At 32.9% G+C, this 18,712-nt stretch overlaps 1 protein-coding gene across 1 annotated transcript in view; it reads right to left on the bottom strand.

Moving 5' to 3' along the window:
- ARAP2 (ArfGAP with RhoGAP domain, ankyrin repeat and PH domain 2) overlaps positions 1 to 18,712 on the bottom strand; it is a 195,566-nt gene that overhangs the window by 110,133 nt on the left and 66,721 nt on the right. Inside the window, exons 9-13 of the mRNA XM_044682425.1 lie at positions 12,909 to 13,024; positions 10,560 to 10,759; positions 8,633 to 8,718; positions 4,493 to 4,675; positions 595 to 769 (exon numbers count right to left, since the gene is read on the bottom strand). Of these exons, the coding sequence (XP_044538360.1) occupies positions 595 to 769; positions 4,493 to 4,675; positions 8,633 to 8,718; positions 10,560 to 10,759; positions 12,909 to 13,024 (760 nt within the window). The remainder of the gene's footprint in view (positions 1 to 594; positions 770 to 4,492; positions 4,676 to 8,632; positions 8,719 to 10,559; positions 10,760 to 12,908; positions 13,025 to 18,712) is intronic.

Raw genomic sequence — 18,712 nt, 5'->3', positions numbered from 1 at the left:
GTGTAAGATTTCATAAATGCCATGTAATACTTATTTGGAAGACATATATATATATATATATTATATATAGATATACATTTACTGCATGCTGTGTGCAAGTATACTGGTAATAATCTAATTAAAATCTAATTTGATATTGATTCAATCATTCGTGTTAGGTTAACTGTTCATATCTATAATTTACACAATTGTAGCCACAAGTAATTTACTTGTTGAACTTTTCCCTAAAATGAAATAATTATTTTGGGAGTATTTATATTCAAAATTAAATTTTGGCGATAATGAGTAATTTTACTTTACTTACTAGCAATAGGTTCCTACTTTGGCCATTGTTTATACCTCCAACCATATTAATCACTCAATCAATTAATAAACATTTATTAAGAATCTACCATATGCAAACATTATGCTGAACTCTGGCATATAAAAAGAAGCATAAAAGAGTCTGAGTACTCAAGAAGCTTATAATCTAGTGGATGTTTATATTTAATTATATTTTAATCTTACATTAATATTATATTTTATATGCAAAGAAGGAGTTGAGAAAATAGGAAAATTTGGTAAAATAAACTAAAAAGGTGAGTGAAAATTTACCTGAGAACTTATTATGATAGAGAAATTCCATTTGCAGACTTTGTCCGGCTTTCTTAGCTAGTAAGTAGGGGGTGCTGTTAACAGGATCTCCAGTTGCACACATTACATCAGCTCCACTAAATAATAATGTCATTGTTTCAAGAACATCTGGTTTAACTACTGCAGCACATAAGGCCTGATTGATATTAAAAATTTAAATATATTAGGACATTTTAGACATCACATAAAACCAACAATGCAATTATTTTATACCCAAATGCATTTCTTTTTGTTGATAATGGTTGTATACTTAAATTATTAATAAATTAAGATATCAAAATATGAGACTGTGAAGACAATGTCACAATGACAAAAGCCATTCTCTTTCCTTTTAAATTATAATATGCAAAAAGAGTTACTATTAGCTTTTCAGTCACGATTCTCCACAATGATGGTGGTAACGTTTAAATAAAAGACAGTCCCCAAAATATGTTCCATTTATTAAAAAATATACCCCCTAAAATATGCATATTTAATGTTTTGAAACTTGAGAACATTTTAAGTAGAATGAAGATACAATTCTATGTAAAGCTGATCCAGGAAGGCCTAAAGTAATGGACCCTTTTTTCCCCCTTGTTGCTCTACTACAGGCTGCTTCCCACTGTTATGGTGAAAATGAAGAGTGATACCTCTCAAACTATTTAAAAACACCTGCTTAAACAAAGATGGCATCCGGACTCACGGTCTGCTCCTCTTTGAATTATAGCAACTCTGGTTTAAAAGAATTTTCCTAAGACATATTGTAGAGAGGGAATTTCAAATTTCCCTTTAAAAATCTATCTATAGGGTAGAAAACAATAAAGACTACAATAAAGTCAGTAAGGACAGAAATGAATGGTGTCACCAGAAAAAAAAAATAAGAAAAGAGGTGATGATATAATGACGAAGAATGCTGATGTAGAAGTAATGATGTCAAGAAAGGTTCAAGCACAAATAATATCAAACTAAGCATCGTATGAAAAGTGAACTGTAATTAGAAATTAATTGCCACGTGTCATTAAAAATCTGTTGTTCCCAGAGAATTCTTCATGTTAGTACAAAATAGGATACATGAATCTCACATTTCCAAAGGCAAATAATAAACTAAATGAATTGCAAATTAATGAATGAGAATACTTTGGGGGTTAGCTGATAATTGAGCTAAGTTAATAAGTGAATATAGCTTTTTAGATATACTTAGCATACAATGGTTTCTGCTTTTCATAAAAAAAAGACTGAAGGATAGTCAATTTTTGTAGACTTGCTGATTTCTTAACCATTTTCTTGATTTTGTATTCATTCTTTTGACAATCATGAACTTAACGTTTGCCAGTGGCTTCAATGTACAAGTTTTAAAAGCACAACTTTTTTTTTTAAGCCCTAAGGCAAAAGGCAGTTTGGAAAAAGTAATAATTTATTTTTCATATATCATATAAATATGTATTCATATAAATAAATTTATTTTTCATATATCCAGTTATCCCTAAACCTGGCAGTCCGGCTAAGGTAAGTACAATGTATTTCTGATATTTATTATTTATGCTCAGAATTCCTTAATAAACAATAAAAATTTAATGGTTAAAAGCTAAATTGCTAAATTTAAAATACAAAAGTGCTAGTTTTTTCAAACAATTTTTTAGTAGCTCAAAGTAGTGGTGGGTGGATTAATTAACCTTAGGATGTTACAAGTACATCTCTGCCTGAAAATGTGTGATATTTTAAAAATCCAAAGTATGTGGAATATCTTAAGAAATATTAGATTCCCTGAAATTCTGATACTGTACTCAGCATGATCAAAATAAAATTTTAACTACCCAAAATACAATCTTCATGGAAAGTAAACCTCCTTTGACACATGAAGAAAGGGGGGAAAGATATCAGCAATAACAAAAATATGCAGAGGGTGGTAAAGAAAAGCTGGGCAGTCCCTCAAGTCAGTTGGAGCTTTCCCCAAAATACTTTTCCAGTGCCATAGTCTGCCCCTTTCCAGGGGGAAAAAAGAGCAGAAGGAGGTCTTTATTTGTCTCTAATAAAAATATATATCCCACATTTTGAGATGGAAAGGAACACTGATGAAAATGTGATAAAATGTAACCATTACAATGGATGATTCTACCTCAACATGGCAAAAGCAAAGAGCAACGACCTAGAAATCATAAGACCTAAGTGTGAATAATAGCGTCTGAGTAAATTATCTGTGTGAACTCAGGCAATCCACCGAACTCCTCTAAGACCACCTTTGCTCACCTATAAATAAGGCCAAATGTGTACAATCTACTACACAAAATGGTAAGATTGTGTCTTGTAAAACTTAAAGCATTATATAAAAGCAAGCTGTCATTACTATTCATCTCCAAAATATTCACTGTGAAGTAGACATATACTTGAACTGAGAGTAGAAGATATACAATATAATTATATCCTAAATACTTCTAGGTATTAGAATGAAAGGTGTGAGTTGCTTGAAAAATATAAACTTAGAGACAGCATCTTTTATATCATTGGCGTGTCATGATAGATGGGAATTCACGCTGAACAGAGCAGATGGCACCTTGGGAGATGGCTCAGAAATTCTCCTGAAGCTCAGAGAGGAAAAACAGTTTACCTGGGTTACACAGCTAGTGGGTAGCAGACAAAATCTGAAATCAGGTCTTCTTGGCTTTAAGTTTTACTACTGCAAGCTGCCTCTCATATATACGGTGCCATTAATTCTAACTAGGGTTAAGGAGGTGGCTAGAAGCAGCCACAATGACAGAAGTCAGTTAAAGGAGGAAAGACAACATGATTTAAGAAGCATGGCAATGTGGATCTATTTGACGTTGAGGCAAATAAACTCAACAGGAGCTAAAGACATCACTGCATCACAGAAAAGAACAATAATTCATATTACATGTATGAATATAGGTAAATAAATTAATGACCATTAATAAATTAAATTAATAAAGCAATTAAATCAATCTAATTAATTAATTAAAAGAGATGATTACATTTTTCAGTAAATAAGATTGTAACTTACATTTGACATCTTTTTTTTTCCCCCCCCCAATAGCAAAACTTAAACAAATCAGCCAGTAAAAAGCATCCACAACATTGGGTAGATCCTTTGGAAGACTGATAGAAAAAAAGAGATGGGGAAAAAAAAATCGTGTACAGTCAAGGTGGTAACTGGACTAGTGGTATCATCGCTCACACCAATGGAATCCTAGAACTGAAACAGTTTCCATTAAAGAGGCAGTAAGGTGTGCAGTGATTTTAGAAAGCTGCCCACTTAACATGGCCCAATTGTTAAAATTCTAGTACTTAAAGGTCATAGAGAGTGAATCAAGACACAGTATATAGAAGATTGATGCTAGAGCCAGGAAGATCTGGGTACAAATTCTGCTTCTGTTACATGTTGCCTCTATAATCTTGGCCACATCATGCCATAAGCAACTCTATAAGACTATAAATTGCAGAGAAGGTACTGAGTTTGAAGTTCTCTCTACCAATGAAATCAGAGAGAGAGAGGGGGTGTGTGTATGAGTGTCTGTGAAAGAGACAGAGAGAAAGACAGAGACACAGAGGACAGAGAGAGAGAGAGAAGGGGGCTTGGGGGAGACACAGACAGAGACAGAACACAGAGACAGAGGGCAGAGGGAGATAGAGGCACACAAGCCAGAAACAGAAATTACCTGTAAAGGGCAGTTATGAAGAACATCTCATTTCCATAAATAAAGGAAGTCTCACAATACTTTGTCATTTCATCAGAGAAGATTCATAATAGAACTTATACTCATAGTTTACTTCCCAGATAGAGTCATAAATTATTTCCTTTCCTTTACCATTGACATGTGTAAAGGGAAATTTGAAAGCTACATCTTTCTAATTATCTTTATCATACCTTGTTTAATTCTTCTTTGGTAAGAAAGGCTAAAAGGGTTTTTCTGAATCGTCCTTCTTTATATTTCTGGGTAATAAAAAGTTTTCTTTCTTCTACTGAAGCATTTATTTGTAATTCTTTATCTTTTTGAAGATTTCCAGCCCAAAAGTCATTTGCCCTTTTGTTCCCGATGACAATAAAAAGCTGGAAGAAAAAATATTACACAAATAGAAACATGATTACAAAATTAGTCTGTGGACTTCAGTTCACTAGAGAGGTCAGTAAGCTGTTTTTGTGGTTTCATTTTGTTTTATTTTGCAGTGCTGAGTAGGAAAAAAAGTATTAGATGAAAGAAAATAGACTAGAATTAAAAATCAGAGCTTACCATAGTACTTAAAATGGGTATAAATTCATACTTTTTTCTCATAAAATAGGACTATTAAATGTATATGGTCATTTAATTTTAAGTATAGCATGATTGTTCCCCATGTTTAAAATTCTGTTTTCAAAGAAAAACACACTAATTTTTATTATCAGATAATTTTTTTTTTTAATCCTGGGACTCCATTCTAGGAGCATAGGGCCACAACCAGTAGGCAATGGGACACACAGTCGCTCAGGGTCACCCAGCTGGGAAGTGTCTGAGCCCGGATTTGAACCTAGGACCTTTCGTCTCTAGGCCTGGCTCTCAATCCACTGAGCTACCCAGCTGCCCCTACTTTAGGTTGCAGTTTCTTTAGCATTAACATTTATAATTTACTTATTACAGCAAATACTACTTTTTCTTCTTATTTAAGGGCCTGGGGATGAGAGATAGCTAAAAGTCATCAGATAAAACAGTATTCAAGTAGAGTAGTGATAATGAGAGAAAAGTTGCTTAGTATGGAGCTAAGGAGCACATAATAAGCTCTACAGAGGAAGAAGGAATTGTTTAACATCAAGGAAATATGATTTAGACCCAAAATTGAGTGATCATCCAAAAAGAGTCTAAAGAAAAGTATATGATAAATAATTATAAGTGACTGCCTGCTTAGGGGTGATGTGCTGTAACTACAACAAATAAATCACTGGTCTTTCCTATATTCAAGACAGAATAACTAATCAAGAACACAGAGTAAGTACCTAAAATGTACCTAGGAACGCTCCTAAGACTTGTTGAAACAAATGTTGCTCAGGGAACAAATCCAGATACCTGCTAAAGCTAACTAACAAATGTTCACAGAGAAATATTTTCTTGATCGCCTTAATAACAATTCCATCATTCAGAGGGTAAAAGAATGGAAAGTCCTATTCTTCATCTGGTAAATTGCGGGAATTCTTTAGTGTGGAGTAGAAATGATGGGAATTTTGTGGGGAAGTAAACCACTCCATCTTAGAATTTATAAGGAAAGGAAAGCTATCAGTGGTCTACATGTGCCCTGGATTGTGGGAGAAAAGTCTTCAAAAGTACTCACAGAAAAGTATCAAATGATGGACTAGAATTCTATAAGGGTAGTCAAGCTGGAGGCAGGGAGCTCTTGAGAATGAAATACTGAGGAAACAAAGAAAAGCCATTCTGATGAAGAAGAAAAAGAGTTGTTTTAAGAGACCAATGGATGCACAGGGGATTTGTCAACCAACTCAGAATTTTTTTTTTAAAACACATAAAGGAGATAGGATAAAGGACAAGTAACAAAGGATGAATACAAACGTGTGGCACAGACCTATAGGAACAACATAGGGAGTGCTAAGTTCAGAAAAAGTTGAAACTAGTGAGAAAAGTTAAGAACAAAAAAGAGTTCTGTTAGTAACATTAGGCAAAGGAAGAAGACTGAAGAAGGTAGAGGAACAATGACGAGAGTGAATTGGAAGGTGATGGATCATGACTGAGTGAACACAGAGCTGCTGAATTTGTAATTAGCTTATGTGTTCAATGACGAGGAGAGAATATTTGAACTGTAAAGGACAGGACAAATATGACTGGTAGAGAACTGGTATCCAAGGTAGAAATAAGATAGTAATACATGACCTAGTTAAACTTTAATTCCATAAGCTTTTACTATACATCTACTATGTGCCAGTTACTGTGGTAACAAAGTTAAAAAAAACCAAAACAACATATAATCCTTGCCACTCAAGAGCTAACGTTCTACTAAAAAAAAGCTTTTGGTTAGGTCATATGGCCCAGATTAATACCCTCAAATAATGAAAGGAAATATTTTGTTCTGATTGTCCAAAAAAAACAACAAAAAACCAGAAGTGAACAAAAGCTGTGAAACTCATAATAGTGAACTTAATTTTGAATCCTGGAAAAATCCTAGAACATCTTTTTAAGGGACCGCTTAGTGCCTAGGAAAAGAATTGATTAACTAAAATATTCAACAAGATTTCACCCCAAAAAATGACATGTGAAGATTAAACTCCTCAACATTAAAAAAACAAAAACAAAACAGATGATAATCAGATCAGGTACAACTACTTCTGGCAGTAAATTCTTCACAAAGTCATACCATGAGAAAATGCCAGAGACAAAAAGATAAAATGGATAATTCTGATTACTGAAATTTGATTTTTTTTGTATGGATGAAATCAGCAAGGCTAAGGAAAGAAATAAAACCATCAATTAGTAAAAACAACCTTAATTTCACATATCTCTAACAAAGGTTTAATTTCTAAAAGATATAGGAAAATACCACATATATAAAACTAAGATATTTCCCCCCCAGTGGATGTGTTCAAATGATATGAATAAATAGCTCTCAAAAAAGAACTGAAAACAATTAACAGCCACAGGAAAGAAATCCCTAAATCTTTTATAAAATAAATCCAAATCAAACTGGACTTTCACTTAAAATTCAGCAAATTGGCAATTATGGCAAAAGCTGGGAACAGTTGGTGTTGGAGAGGCTTTAGCAAGACAGGTACCCTAACAAACTACTGCAACTCTGAATTGGTTCGACTATTTTGCAATTGTGAATTTTGCTTAAAAAAAGGAACTATAATGTTCATATTCTTTGACCTAAATATCTCATTCCTGAGCATAATCCTTAAGAAAATCAATGAGAGAAATTTTCCATATACACCAAAATATTTCTAGAAGCTCTTTTTTGTAGTAACAAGTCACAAATTCATACCACATGAGAACCAGCTTAAGGAACTGTAAATGTTGAGCCTTGGAAAAAGCGACATGTTGGGGTGGGAAATCTACCTTTATCTATATTTCAACATACCTGTCGACTAAAAGAGTAAGAATTAGACTTCTGCCATTTGCACCCCTGCCATGGGTGGAAGCTGTAGCATAGAAAATTTAAGCTTGATGTCAAGAGAAATTTCTTAATAATCAAAACTAAGTCACAGTGGAATGGTCTGCCTCAAGAGGTCATCCCTCCTTGAAGGTCTTTAAAGAAAACAGTGAACAACTGTTGGGTATATTGTTAAGAAGATTATTTTTTTAGGTAGAGATTGGACTAATGAGCCATTGAGATGCTGAAATTCTGTGAATGGCAAAATATTAAACTATGGTCTATAGTAAAGTAAATTTTAGTTTCTGCTTTGGTTATTCTTAATTTTGTATACAATTCTTAAATGTATCTACTTCAATCCCCCCCCCCTCCTTAATCCAGTTAAAAGACAGAGCAAGTTAACATGGGGCTATCAAAAAGTAATGAATTGGAAGTCAGAGGACCTGGGTTTGAATCAATATTCTACCTGTTTTTGCGGTAGAACAAGATGTATCACCTTGGAAAAGTCACTGAATCCACTTTGGGTGGATATAAAATGAGTAGGTCCGACTAGATAGGTTCTAAGCACATCCAGCACTGTCCATGATCATATTTAGTATAAAAAAAATTTAATATCACAAAAGTTTTTACTTAAAAATATATGTGTATAGGTATAAGTATGTATGTATACTGCAGCATATTTTATTTAAAAGGCAGAATTCTGATATTATGTTAATTATATTATACTATGAATATAATATAATAAAGTATAATATGATATATCACATTTGTCCCTACTATTAAAGAGTTATATTTAGTTTTACTATATAGTTAGGACTTTATCAAAAAGTTACTGAATCATTTTATATCCACCATCCAACATCCCTCATATAGGCATATTTCCTGTCCCAGTAGCCACTTCCTTCTATTGGTTAAATCCAAATATATTTGTGGATCATACCTCAATGAGTTCATTGCTCCAAATGCTGGCATCCATTTTTAGACTGCGAACTTTTGAATCTTTTGGTCCTAAAGATCTGTGTTGTCCTAAATGATAAAAAATAAATTAATACACATTTTCAACTTGGGTTTTTTTGGTTGTTTAAAGTGGTCCCTTAAAGGAAAAAATTATTCTTTCCCAATAATATTTTACAAATTGAATGCAAATCAAGAAATACTAAGCCTACAATATGTGAGTTATTGTTAGAGCTACTAGAAATGAAGGATTTTTGTTTTAAAAGACAGCTCTAGTCTTTAAGGAATGTTCATTCTATCAGGAAGATCCTGATGTATACGTGGGTAAATATGACTCAAAAGCCTGTGAAAGGCCAAACGGTGGGAGGAATAAGTAGAGAGATCCAAATGAAATAATTTAATAAATTTAGAGAGGGAGAAAATACTCTGGGAAATGTTTTACAAAGGAAGTAGAATCTGAGATGGATGTGAAAGAAAAAAAAAAGATTTTCAAAGACTGAGATTGGGACAATGAATATTCCAGGGAAGGCAGATGGCCAGCACAAGTTAATGGAAACAGGAGATAGACAAATGTCAAGTTTGCAGAACAGGTAGTAACTTGAGTTGGACAGAATATTGAGTACACAAAGGGGAATAGAACTAAATGAGGCTGGAAAGGCAAATTGGAGCCAGCTTGTGGAGAGCTTAAAATGTCATGCTAATGCAAAAGAGGTTTAAAAATAAATAAAATAAATAACTGTAAAGATAATAGCATGTAGGCAAAAGAGTAGGTCCAAATTCTTCCTGTATCTTCCAATATTTTATCTGATCCATCTAAGAAAAAGGCATTTCTCTTATCATTTTTATCCCCAGAAGGAAAAGCAACAGAGATGATGATTAGACTTTTGCTCAGTCTCAAGGTGAAACAGAAGGTAATTCTTCATTCTATTTTTTTTCACATAATACAATGTCCATATGGAATTATTCAATGTAGGGATGCTTGTTGAAGGCTTCCAACATACTCTGTACTGGTCAAGTGGCATATGGAGTATATTTTTGAGTCTAAATTCATATTTCAGGAAGGACTGTGTCAAGCTGGAACTTGCCCAAAGAAGGCAATGAGGACGGTAAGGGGATTTGAAAGCATACCACACAAGGTTCAGGAGAAGATATATGGGAATGTCTAGCTTGGAAAAGAAAATACTTAAGTTACTTAAAACCTATTTTTTTGTATGTTAGTGACTGACATGTGGAAGAGGGATTAGATTTGTACTTGGCTGCTAAGGGCAGAACCAGGAGAAATGTGTGGGCATCACGCAGAGGTAGATTTCGGCTTAATATGAGAAAACAAATCCCCCAATAACTGGAGCTGTCTAAAGGTGGAATGAGTTTTCAAAGGTGACACTGACTCCTCCATAACTCTAGGGCTCTTTAAGAAGAGATTTAACAACCAGGCTGAAGCAATGTAAACGGTGCTACTGTTCAGTTATATTTTAGACTTGAAGACACCCTCAGGATACCTTCCAAAACTGAGATTCTAAGATTTTATAATTCTGTGAAATTAGTAAACATGAACTTAGAATGTAAACATATTCAACAGCATCATTAAAGTTGTCTATCATAGTGTCCTTTTTAGAAGACAGAGAAGAATGAAAAATTACTAATATAAGTTTAAGAAGCATGCCTAAAGTAAAAAAAAATAAAGCTCGAAGCTCTGAAATTGTCGTTTTTGAAAAATTCACATCTGGACTAGAAATAGAATACATGCTTACAATGATCAGTTTTTCCTAGCTCCCTAAGTCCCATCCAATGAAGGTTTACAGGCATCCCTGTCACCATCATCTTCCTCATCGAGCATTAGCTAGCACCCTGGGCACGTTAGATGCCCACATCCCACCCACCCTCTAGCAGCAGCATTGCTCATCATTAATTACCTGCACACTTCTTACAAATGACAACACAGAGATTGATGGATGCCCAGTCAGGATCTGGTGCTTTACAATCAGCACAGTTCTTGTTTGACTCATTGAACCAAATCTTCTCAGCTACTTCATAATCTGAGAGAGTTTCTGCTATCGATTGCTGCACGGCTTCAATCCACTCTTGCTTCTCTTTTTCCGACTCTGCTGTAAAGCTGAAACAATTGACTTTTCTGTATTATTGATCTCCATTGTAAAGGCCAATTAAGCAGAGGGTATAGTTTGCATAGTCATTGAATCCAAAGAGGGAATCAACATTTAAAAATCTGCCCTCCATATAAATTTAAGAGTGACAGCAACTCATTTCTAATCCATTTTTAACTGAAATCATCAGAAATATCCAATTTTATTTCTCAAAATGAATTAAGGGCCATTTTCCTTTCTTTGTTTTTGGCTTTATGTATTTTGAAACCAAACAATCACAAAAATATCCTCTGACAACAATGCTAAAGTTACCTTCATAGATCACAGTCTCAGGAGAAGGACTGAAAATTTCCCAAGTGGTAGATGAATAATACTCAAAAAAGGGTTGGAAAAATTGAAGGCCTGTTACTTGATTCCCAATTCATGAAGCACCTAGTAGGCATGGCATGCAGTTTAGCTTTAAACTAAAGCTAATGATGACCTTGATTGCGCATCAGAACTAGGGATTTAAGACTTAAAAAATAAAGATGGCCTAAGGATCAGATGGATTTCAGTTAGCTGAGAACTACCATCTGTAGTTCTGATCTGTAAAAAAGGCAATAATAATAGGCTGGTAGGGAGGATAAAATGAGAGAATACATGGAAGTTGCTCTATAAATCTTAACACACTGTGAAAATACTAGGTATTATTCTAATCAAGAGGTCATTCACAGATATATTTATAAGATTTACTTTAGTTTAGTCCATTCAGGAAACCTAATATCCCAGCATATTAAAAATGTGACCTGATACGTATTGTGCCACAAAGTTTATAAAACCTTTAGTTTTTTCCTTCAAAATATATGCTATATTAAGATGTAATAGAAATCAGAGAATCTGTAAATGCTATATCAGCCCTGGAAATAAAACATTAGCCTATGTGGTTAGCATTTCTTTTGAAGAATTTGGAAAACTTGCAATCACCAAGATATTCATAAATTTGGACCCTATACAGATATCTGGTCCAACACAGGAATAGGTGGTCATAAACCTATACTTAAGTTTGTGGCTGGGACTGGCATTTGTTGATGCAAAACTAAAATGTGTTATACTTTACCCAACTTTCATCTTTCAATTACCACCCCACCCCTCCCCCCAAAAAAGACTGAATTCTCCATTTTGTGGACCAATGACCTTGGTTTCTTGGTGTAAATGAAATAATAACTTTAAACAGAATAGAAAAACTCTCTAATCAATTACATTATAAATCCCTTGAAGGGATTTCATTAACTTATTAGTGGTCTACTGCTATTACAGTTCTTTAAAACTAACACAACAGGTATAATTCATCTGTAACAAATACATTTATTGAATTTAAGTTAAAAAATTATCAACTGAATACCCATTTATGTCTAGGATTACATGAGACTACATAAGAGATACAAATGTATGGCATGTTCCTTGCTTCCAAAGTACTTAAAATCCTATTTAGGAAATAACTTTTTTTAATAGAAAATAAGGCAAGTTAAAACTGAATGGTATAATACAACTACTGAAATATTTTCAGGATCTTGTATTGTGGGTTAACAATGGATATACATTATACCACAAGTTAAAAGAAAAATAATCACCACTTGGTGGTCAATCTTGTTATCCTATATTAGGATAACAAATGTCACAGAAGGTGTAAAAAGTGAAAACTATATGGGGTCAGACTTCTCTGGGAAGACTTTAAGGACATAGCATTACAAAAAAGTCTTGCACGGAGATTAGGATTTCAATAGGCAAAGAGAAATCATAGTATTGAATGAAAATCTAGGAATGAGATTTCCATTTCCTTTCTGATAATTTACATATGGACTTATATCTGTGAAGGAAATCATTTATACATTTACTAAAAAAAAAAATCAAATTTTTCTAAGTCTAATCACATGGATAATAGATCAAAAGTTAAACCTAGCACAAAATTGGTGAGTTATATATGTCTTTGGACTTGTTTTTCTAAAACTATTTTATAAGGTTTTTATTTTCCAGCCACTGTGGGAAAAAAAAAAATGACAAGTCACTACAAATATTTGCACTGTTCAACTAGTTCATCTCAAATACATCACTAACTTAAAAATAAATTATAGACCCGAGTTTGCCCAGAGCAATAAAATATACAAATATTATAAATCTTACCTAAAACTTCTATAGGGAGTGATTATTTCAAAAGATTGTTTTACAGTCCGATCCACATGTTTAACATTTGCTAAATTCATTGGAATTATGGTAATTCCGAGTCCACTCTTAAAATCCTAGTTTAGAAAACACAACAAAAGTATGCATTTTTAAAAGCTTAATCATTTTATAAAATACCAAATAAATTGCTTTATTAGTCATACTTATTGAGTACAAACCAATTTTTAAAAGGTTAGTTTGAAAGATTTCTTTTTCTCCCTACAGTTATTTTGTTACTCTCAATACTGTATGATATTCTAAGATCGAATAGTTTGGATGTTAATGATTTGTGATTTGCTTTCCTCACAAGGCAGATTTTCTAAGGGCAATATATTTTCCTTTTTTTTTTTTAAAAGGCAGGCATGTTTACTAAAACTTATAAAAACATTACCTTTGATGCAAAAGATTTAGGGAATACCCTGTATATATTTATGTATACTAGGTAGAAATAATCTTCATTTTAAGATGTAAACAATGATGTCCTTTTATTTTACTATAAATTCTTCTTTTCACTTTTAAATTCCCCAAATTGTGGTCTTTCATGAAGTATCTTTTCTAGAAAATATTCGTGTTGCTAGTGTTGGTTGCTTTTGAAACATACTATATTTTGGAGTTCTTGTAATTTTATAAAATATTAGGTATACAATAACTCAGTGCAGTTTTAAACTTTAATAATCTTGGAAGAACAAATGCTACAAAATCATGAAAAAAAAAGATTTGAAATGTGATTTAAAAATTTTAAATTCTGATAAAAAAAATTAAGATCCAACATTATCACCGTCATGTGCTATAATATATACCTCTAGTCAGTTTCAAATTTTGTAAAGATTTTCATCAGTTACTGCTAAGTAACAGAAAAGATTGAATTTTTAATCCTAGCCTTAAAAATCATCCAAAGAACTAAGTTTTGATACATAGATAATAGTTTTAATTTGACCTGTAAGAAAAAAAAAACAATAGAAATAAATCAGGTGATTAAAGGGGAGAAACATGAGGATCTCTTCTCTCTAGACAGAAATTTTCTCACACATATTGCATATTGCCCCAATGCTCCATCTAGTTAAAATAAAAATTTATGAATTATTATTCAATATTTACAAAACAAAGTATAAAATAAATATAAATAATTAAACTTTCAGATTATATTCTTTGTAGTACTTATAATTCTGGAGTTACTAAAGTTTAACATACACTAAAGACTTCTGGGATACCCTACATAAACACCTGAATTAATTAAGGGGGAAAAAGTAAAAGTGTTATATCTGTCATTTTATACTGACAGCTTGAAATTTCAGTATAAGCCCCTTCCTACCTTAAAGACATACAGTCAAATAGATTTGTGTGACCTGGGAGCCAATGCTGATAAATGATATTCTGCCCTGATATTCTAACTGAAAATTTAGGTTTATTTTCCTATATGTTTCTCCACAATCAATAAACACTTGACAGAGAAAAGAAAGAGCAAATCTCTCTTGCCTTCTCCTATAATGACTAAGCTTTAGAACCACAAGTGGACAAATCAGTCTTGCCTGCTCTCTTCAGTCTTCCAGCATCTGTTTTCCTCGTCTATCTCAGTCTCTAGAACTCTCACTCTAGTTGACCAATTCCCTTTCATTCTAATTCTTTACTGGCATTTTTCTTGAAGACAACAAACCTCTTGCCACCCTCTCTGATGAAGGCCTGGCTTTTTCTATGACCTGAACCTGTTTTTCATTTCCTAAATGGTAGAATTGCTATTCTAAAAAAAGGCAATGATTATCATATAAAGAATGAAGGGGACATGTTGATAATGGCAGAAAAGAGATCAACGTACCAGTAATCTTTGAATAATAGCTTTTTAAAAAGTTTTTGTCATAACTTACAATAACTAAATGTCTTTTTTCCCTGACCAAAATATAAAAAGTATTATCTTCTATAGCTGAAGGGATCATTTGTTTACACACATACTACAGACATTTTATCTTCCTAGTAGAAAGATATATAAATGTAATGAATTATTATGAACATAAATAGAATCTATATAAACTATTAAATATTTTAAATCACATCTAATATTCGTTTACATACATTCAAGTTTCAAATAAAAGATTATTGCAGTAAAGATATGTTTATGTTTCATTTTAAAAGCATCAGTTAAAAATATTACTGCACTACTAAGAAGAAATAAGGTATTAGTTATTTTGGTACAAAGATTTATATGAACAAATGAAAGCAAAGAACATTTAATTAAATGGCTGCTATCTTCATACCATAGTTCAGGGAAGGAATGTGAAAATGTGGCATTTTCTTTTCTTAGAAGAAAAAATCATAAGGGCTCAAAAGCCACATCAAATGACATGCACAGCATATAAACACCTTTTTTCCATATTCATCCTTCACTACCATGTTTGTGTGTCTATTCAAACATAAGCTATTTGAGATATGCCTTGGTCATTTACAGAAATGTACAGTTATAGGAATTGTATTATTCATCACTCAAAACATAACAAAATTGAATTTTCAATATTATGATGCCCTTTTCTTTTCTTTTCCAAAAAATATTTAAATAAAAAATATTGTTCCCCAATCACAATTCAAGCAGTTGCTTTCAAAATGTTTTTTTAGCTATGATTTCAATGATTTTGAAACCTTACTAACACATCTATCCCCTCCAACAATGCAAAAGAATGCAATCTTATCCACAACTAACACATTTTTCTATATTTTCCACATATTCACAACTAATACTTTTTAATCTAAAAGGAAGCATATATAATTTATGCTTTAAAATTTAGAAGTATCATAAAATCATAGTATTTGAAAGTTGGGAGGGCATCTCTAATCTCTCCCCCAAATAAAAGGCCCAAAGCTCTTTAAATCCTTGGAGAGAGAGAACACATCCCTCCCCCATGCCAAAAATCCCATATTCTTTTCTTTTCTATGCTAATTATCTCTAGTCCCTTCATCTAATCCTCATAGAGCATAGCGTTAAAAATCAATTATCACTTTCACTCATTTAAAAATAATTTTTGATTATTCTTGCTAAATATAAAATTGACCCCTTCTCACAATAATGTCACGCTACTGTATCCTAGCCAATGATGAAGCAGTGAGGAAATTACACTAAGCTTTGTATAGGAGACCCCGGAGAGACAAATAAATTTGTCTGCAATGAACTCTCAATAAAAATCTTACCAGTCATACATGGAGAGAAGGCTCTACTAATACCATCTGATATAACAGGTATAACTAAATAAAATCCCTTATGAGTATGAAATGGAATTGATAAATAAGGGATTAGATTTGGTAAACTGAGAAATACCAGAAGTGCGGGCTGCTTTTCAAAGAGGCAGAGGAACAAGAGACCAAATTGCCAGCATTTGGTGGATTATGGAGAAAGCAAAGGAGTTTCAGAAAAACCATCTACTTCTGTTTCATCAACTGCAATAAAGCTTTGACTGTGTGGATCACAATAAAATGTGGCAAGTCTTCAAAGAGATGGGATTGAGTATCAGATCATCTACTTTGTCTCCTGAGAAACCTGTCTACAGCCAAGAAGCAAATTAGAACCAAACATGAAACAACTAATTGGTTTAAGTGTGGTAAAAAAGTATGGCAACATTGTATATTATCTCCTTATTTGATTTATATGCTGTGTATATAATAAGAAATGCCAGGCTAGAGGAATCAAAAGTCAGAATTAAGACTGCCAGGAGAAATATCAATAATCTCACATATGCAAACAATCCCACTCTGATGACAGAAAGTGAAGGATTAAGAAGCCTCTTGATAAGAGTTTAAAAGCTGACTTAAAGCTTAATATTGAAAAAAACTAATGGCAACTGGCACCATCACTTCCTGGCAAATAAAAAGGGAGGAGGCCGCTATGGTTATCCATTTTAAAGTTTTTTATGAAAAAAAAATTTCCTCCCAAGTAAATGCTTTTATACATTCATCCATAATAAACTGGGTGAGAGAGAGGATCACAGGACAAATTATCCTTTCTCCAAAATGGACTTTAAAAGCTTACAGTTTATCTTTGTATACTTATTACAAACTACAAACAAAAATCTGCTTCCCCTCCAAAAAAAAAAAAAAAAATCAGAACACTGTTTTCTTTCCTAAACACACCTAGCTGTCTAAGTAGCTGAAGGCCAGTGATAAAGAAAAGAGATTAAATCTGTTCTAACTGGCCCCTGGTCAGAAGTAGGAGAGATGGGCAGATATTACAGAAAGGCAGATTTCAGGTAGATGAGGGAAAACTTCCTAACAATTATAGCTATGATATTATTGAGTGAAATAACAATACTAAGAGTACAAGAAGCATGAGGTTTCCTTGGTACCAAATGTGCTTAAACAGGGACGAGACTATTAGTCAGGTTTGTCATAAAAGAGACTTCCATTTGAATATGTGTTGGACTAAATGACCTGTGAGGTCTCTTTCCAGCTCTTAGGTTCCTAGAGCTGTTAGAATTCTGGGGGAAAAAATATATATATATACATGATCTCTCAATAAACACCTTTTCATTTTCATATCAATTAGCTGTTACCTAGCTCTTTATCATCATACCAAGAATATTTGTGCTAATTTTTCATAATATGTATAAAGTTATCATTAGTCACATTCAAATTATGAAACAAAATTAGTTATACCAAGAAACCTGACTGTATAATTTCATAAAGGCAGTTAAAGTCAAAATTAATGAAGGAAAATATTTGAATAATGTAATGCTGGTAAATACTTTAGATTAAAAGTGCGTTCTATTAAATGCATACTGGTGAAAGCATGAAATCTCCCAAAATAAACTGTTCTACTCTCTGGCAACAACAAATAAAGCTATTTATTAAGCTAGAACTTGCTTCCACATCAGTTAGGTTCAAAAAAAATCCAAGATTTGGTTGAATATTTAGAAATACTTGTGACTACATATTTATGAAGATTTGTCTGCAAATAAATGGGCAAAAAGGATTTCAAGAAGCATTTTATAGGCTTTATGAAAATTATTTGCATTTTCCCACTTTTTTTAAGGCTTGCTTTTTTTCATGAAAGTTTAATTCACAGAAACTTAAAAAGTTCCATGAACTGACATGAAAAAATATTAGTGGCAATAACATACTCACAGAATCTCAAACCTGCCACTGATTATTTAATTATTATGAGACTTTTGCTCGATAACTATGTCTAATGCAAGGAGAATCGGACCACAAAGGAGCACACACAGAGTTTTGACCTGCGAAGTGCCAAATGAGAACATAAAAAGAAAGAGACCAAACTAATCCTACAGGGATTGATGACATTCTACGCAAAGACTTGATCCTGTGTGAGACTCAAGGTTGCGACGTTTAGCATATAAGACGTAGGACTTCCTTGTACCACACTTGATATCAAGTACTCGACATCGATTGTTCTGGCTCCATTATCTCTGAAAGTGAAGAAAAGAATAGCACCAGGAAATGCTATTTCCCATTTGCCTCGAGATCTAGTCTCTCTTTTTTTTTTTTTTCTATTTCTTTCACGATGTGACAACTTATAGTAGTCCAGGCTGCTAAATTGGATTAGTGAGTGATTGTTGTTGCAAAGCCTATGGGACATGGATTGCTACAGGAACCTGCTTTGATTTGTGAATTTTTTCTTTTTCTTTTTCTTTTTCCTAGAATTTTTTCCTTTCAATTTTTTTTAATATCCTCTATTTCCCTCAGAGGTTATTTTTTCCTTTTTATTTTCCTTGGACTCTGATGCTTTGAAAATTTATTCATATACCTTATGCCTTGACCATGTATTCCTG

This window comes from Gracilinanus agilis, chromosome 6, assembly GCF_016433145.1.
Source record: "Gracilinanus agilis isolate LMUSP501 chromosome 6, AgileGrace, whole genome shotgun sequence".
Taxonomy (NCBI): Eukaryota; Metazoa; Chordata; class Mammalia; order Didelphimorphia; family Didelphidae; genus Gracilinanus; species Gracilinanus agilis.
Note: the sequence above shows the minus strand (reverse complement) of the source record. Positions and strands in the feature narration are given on the sequence as shown.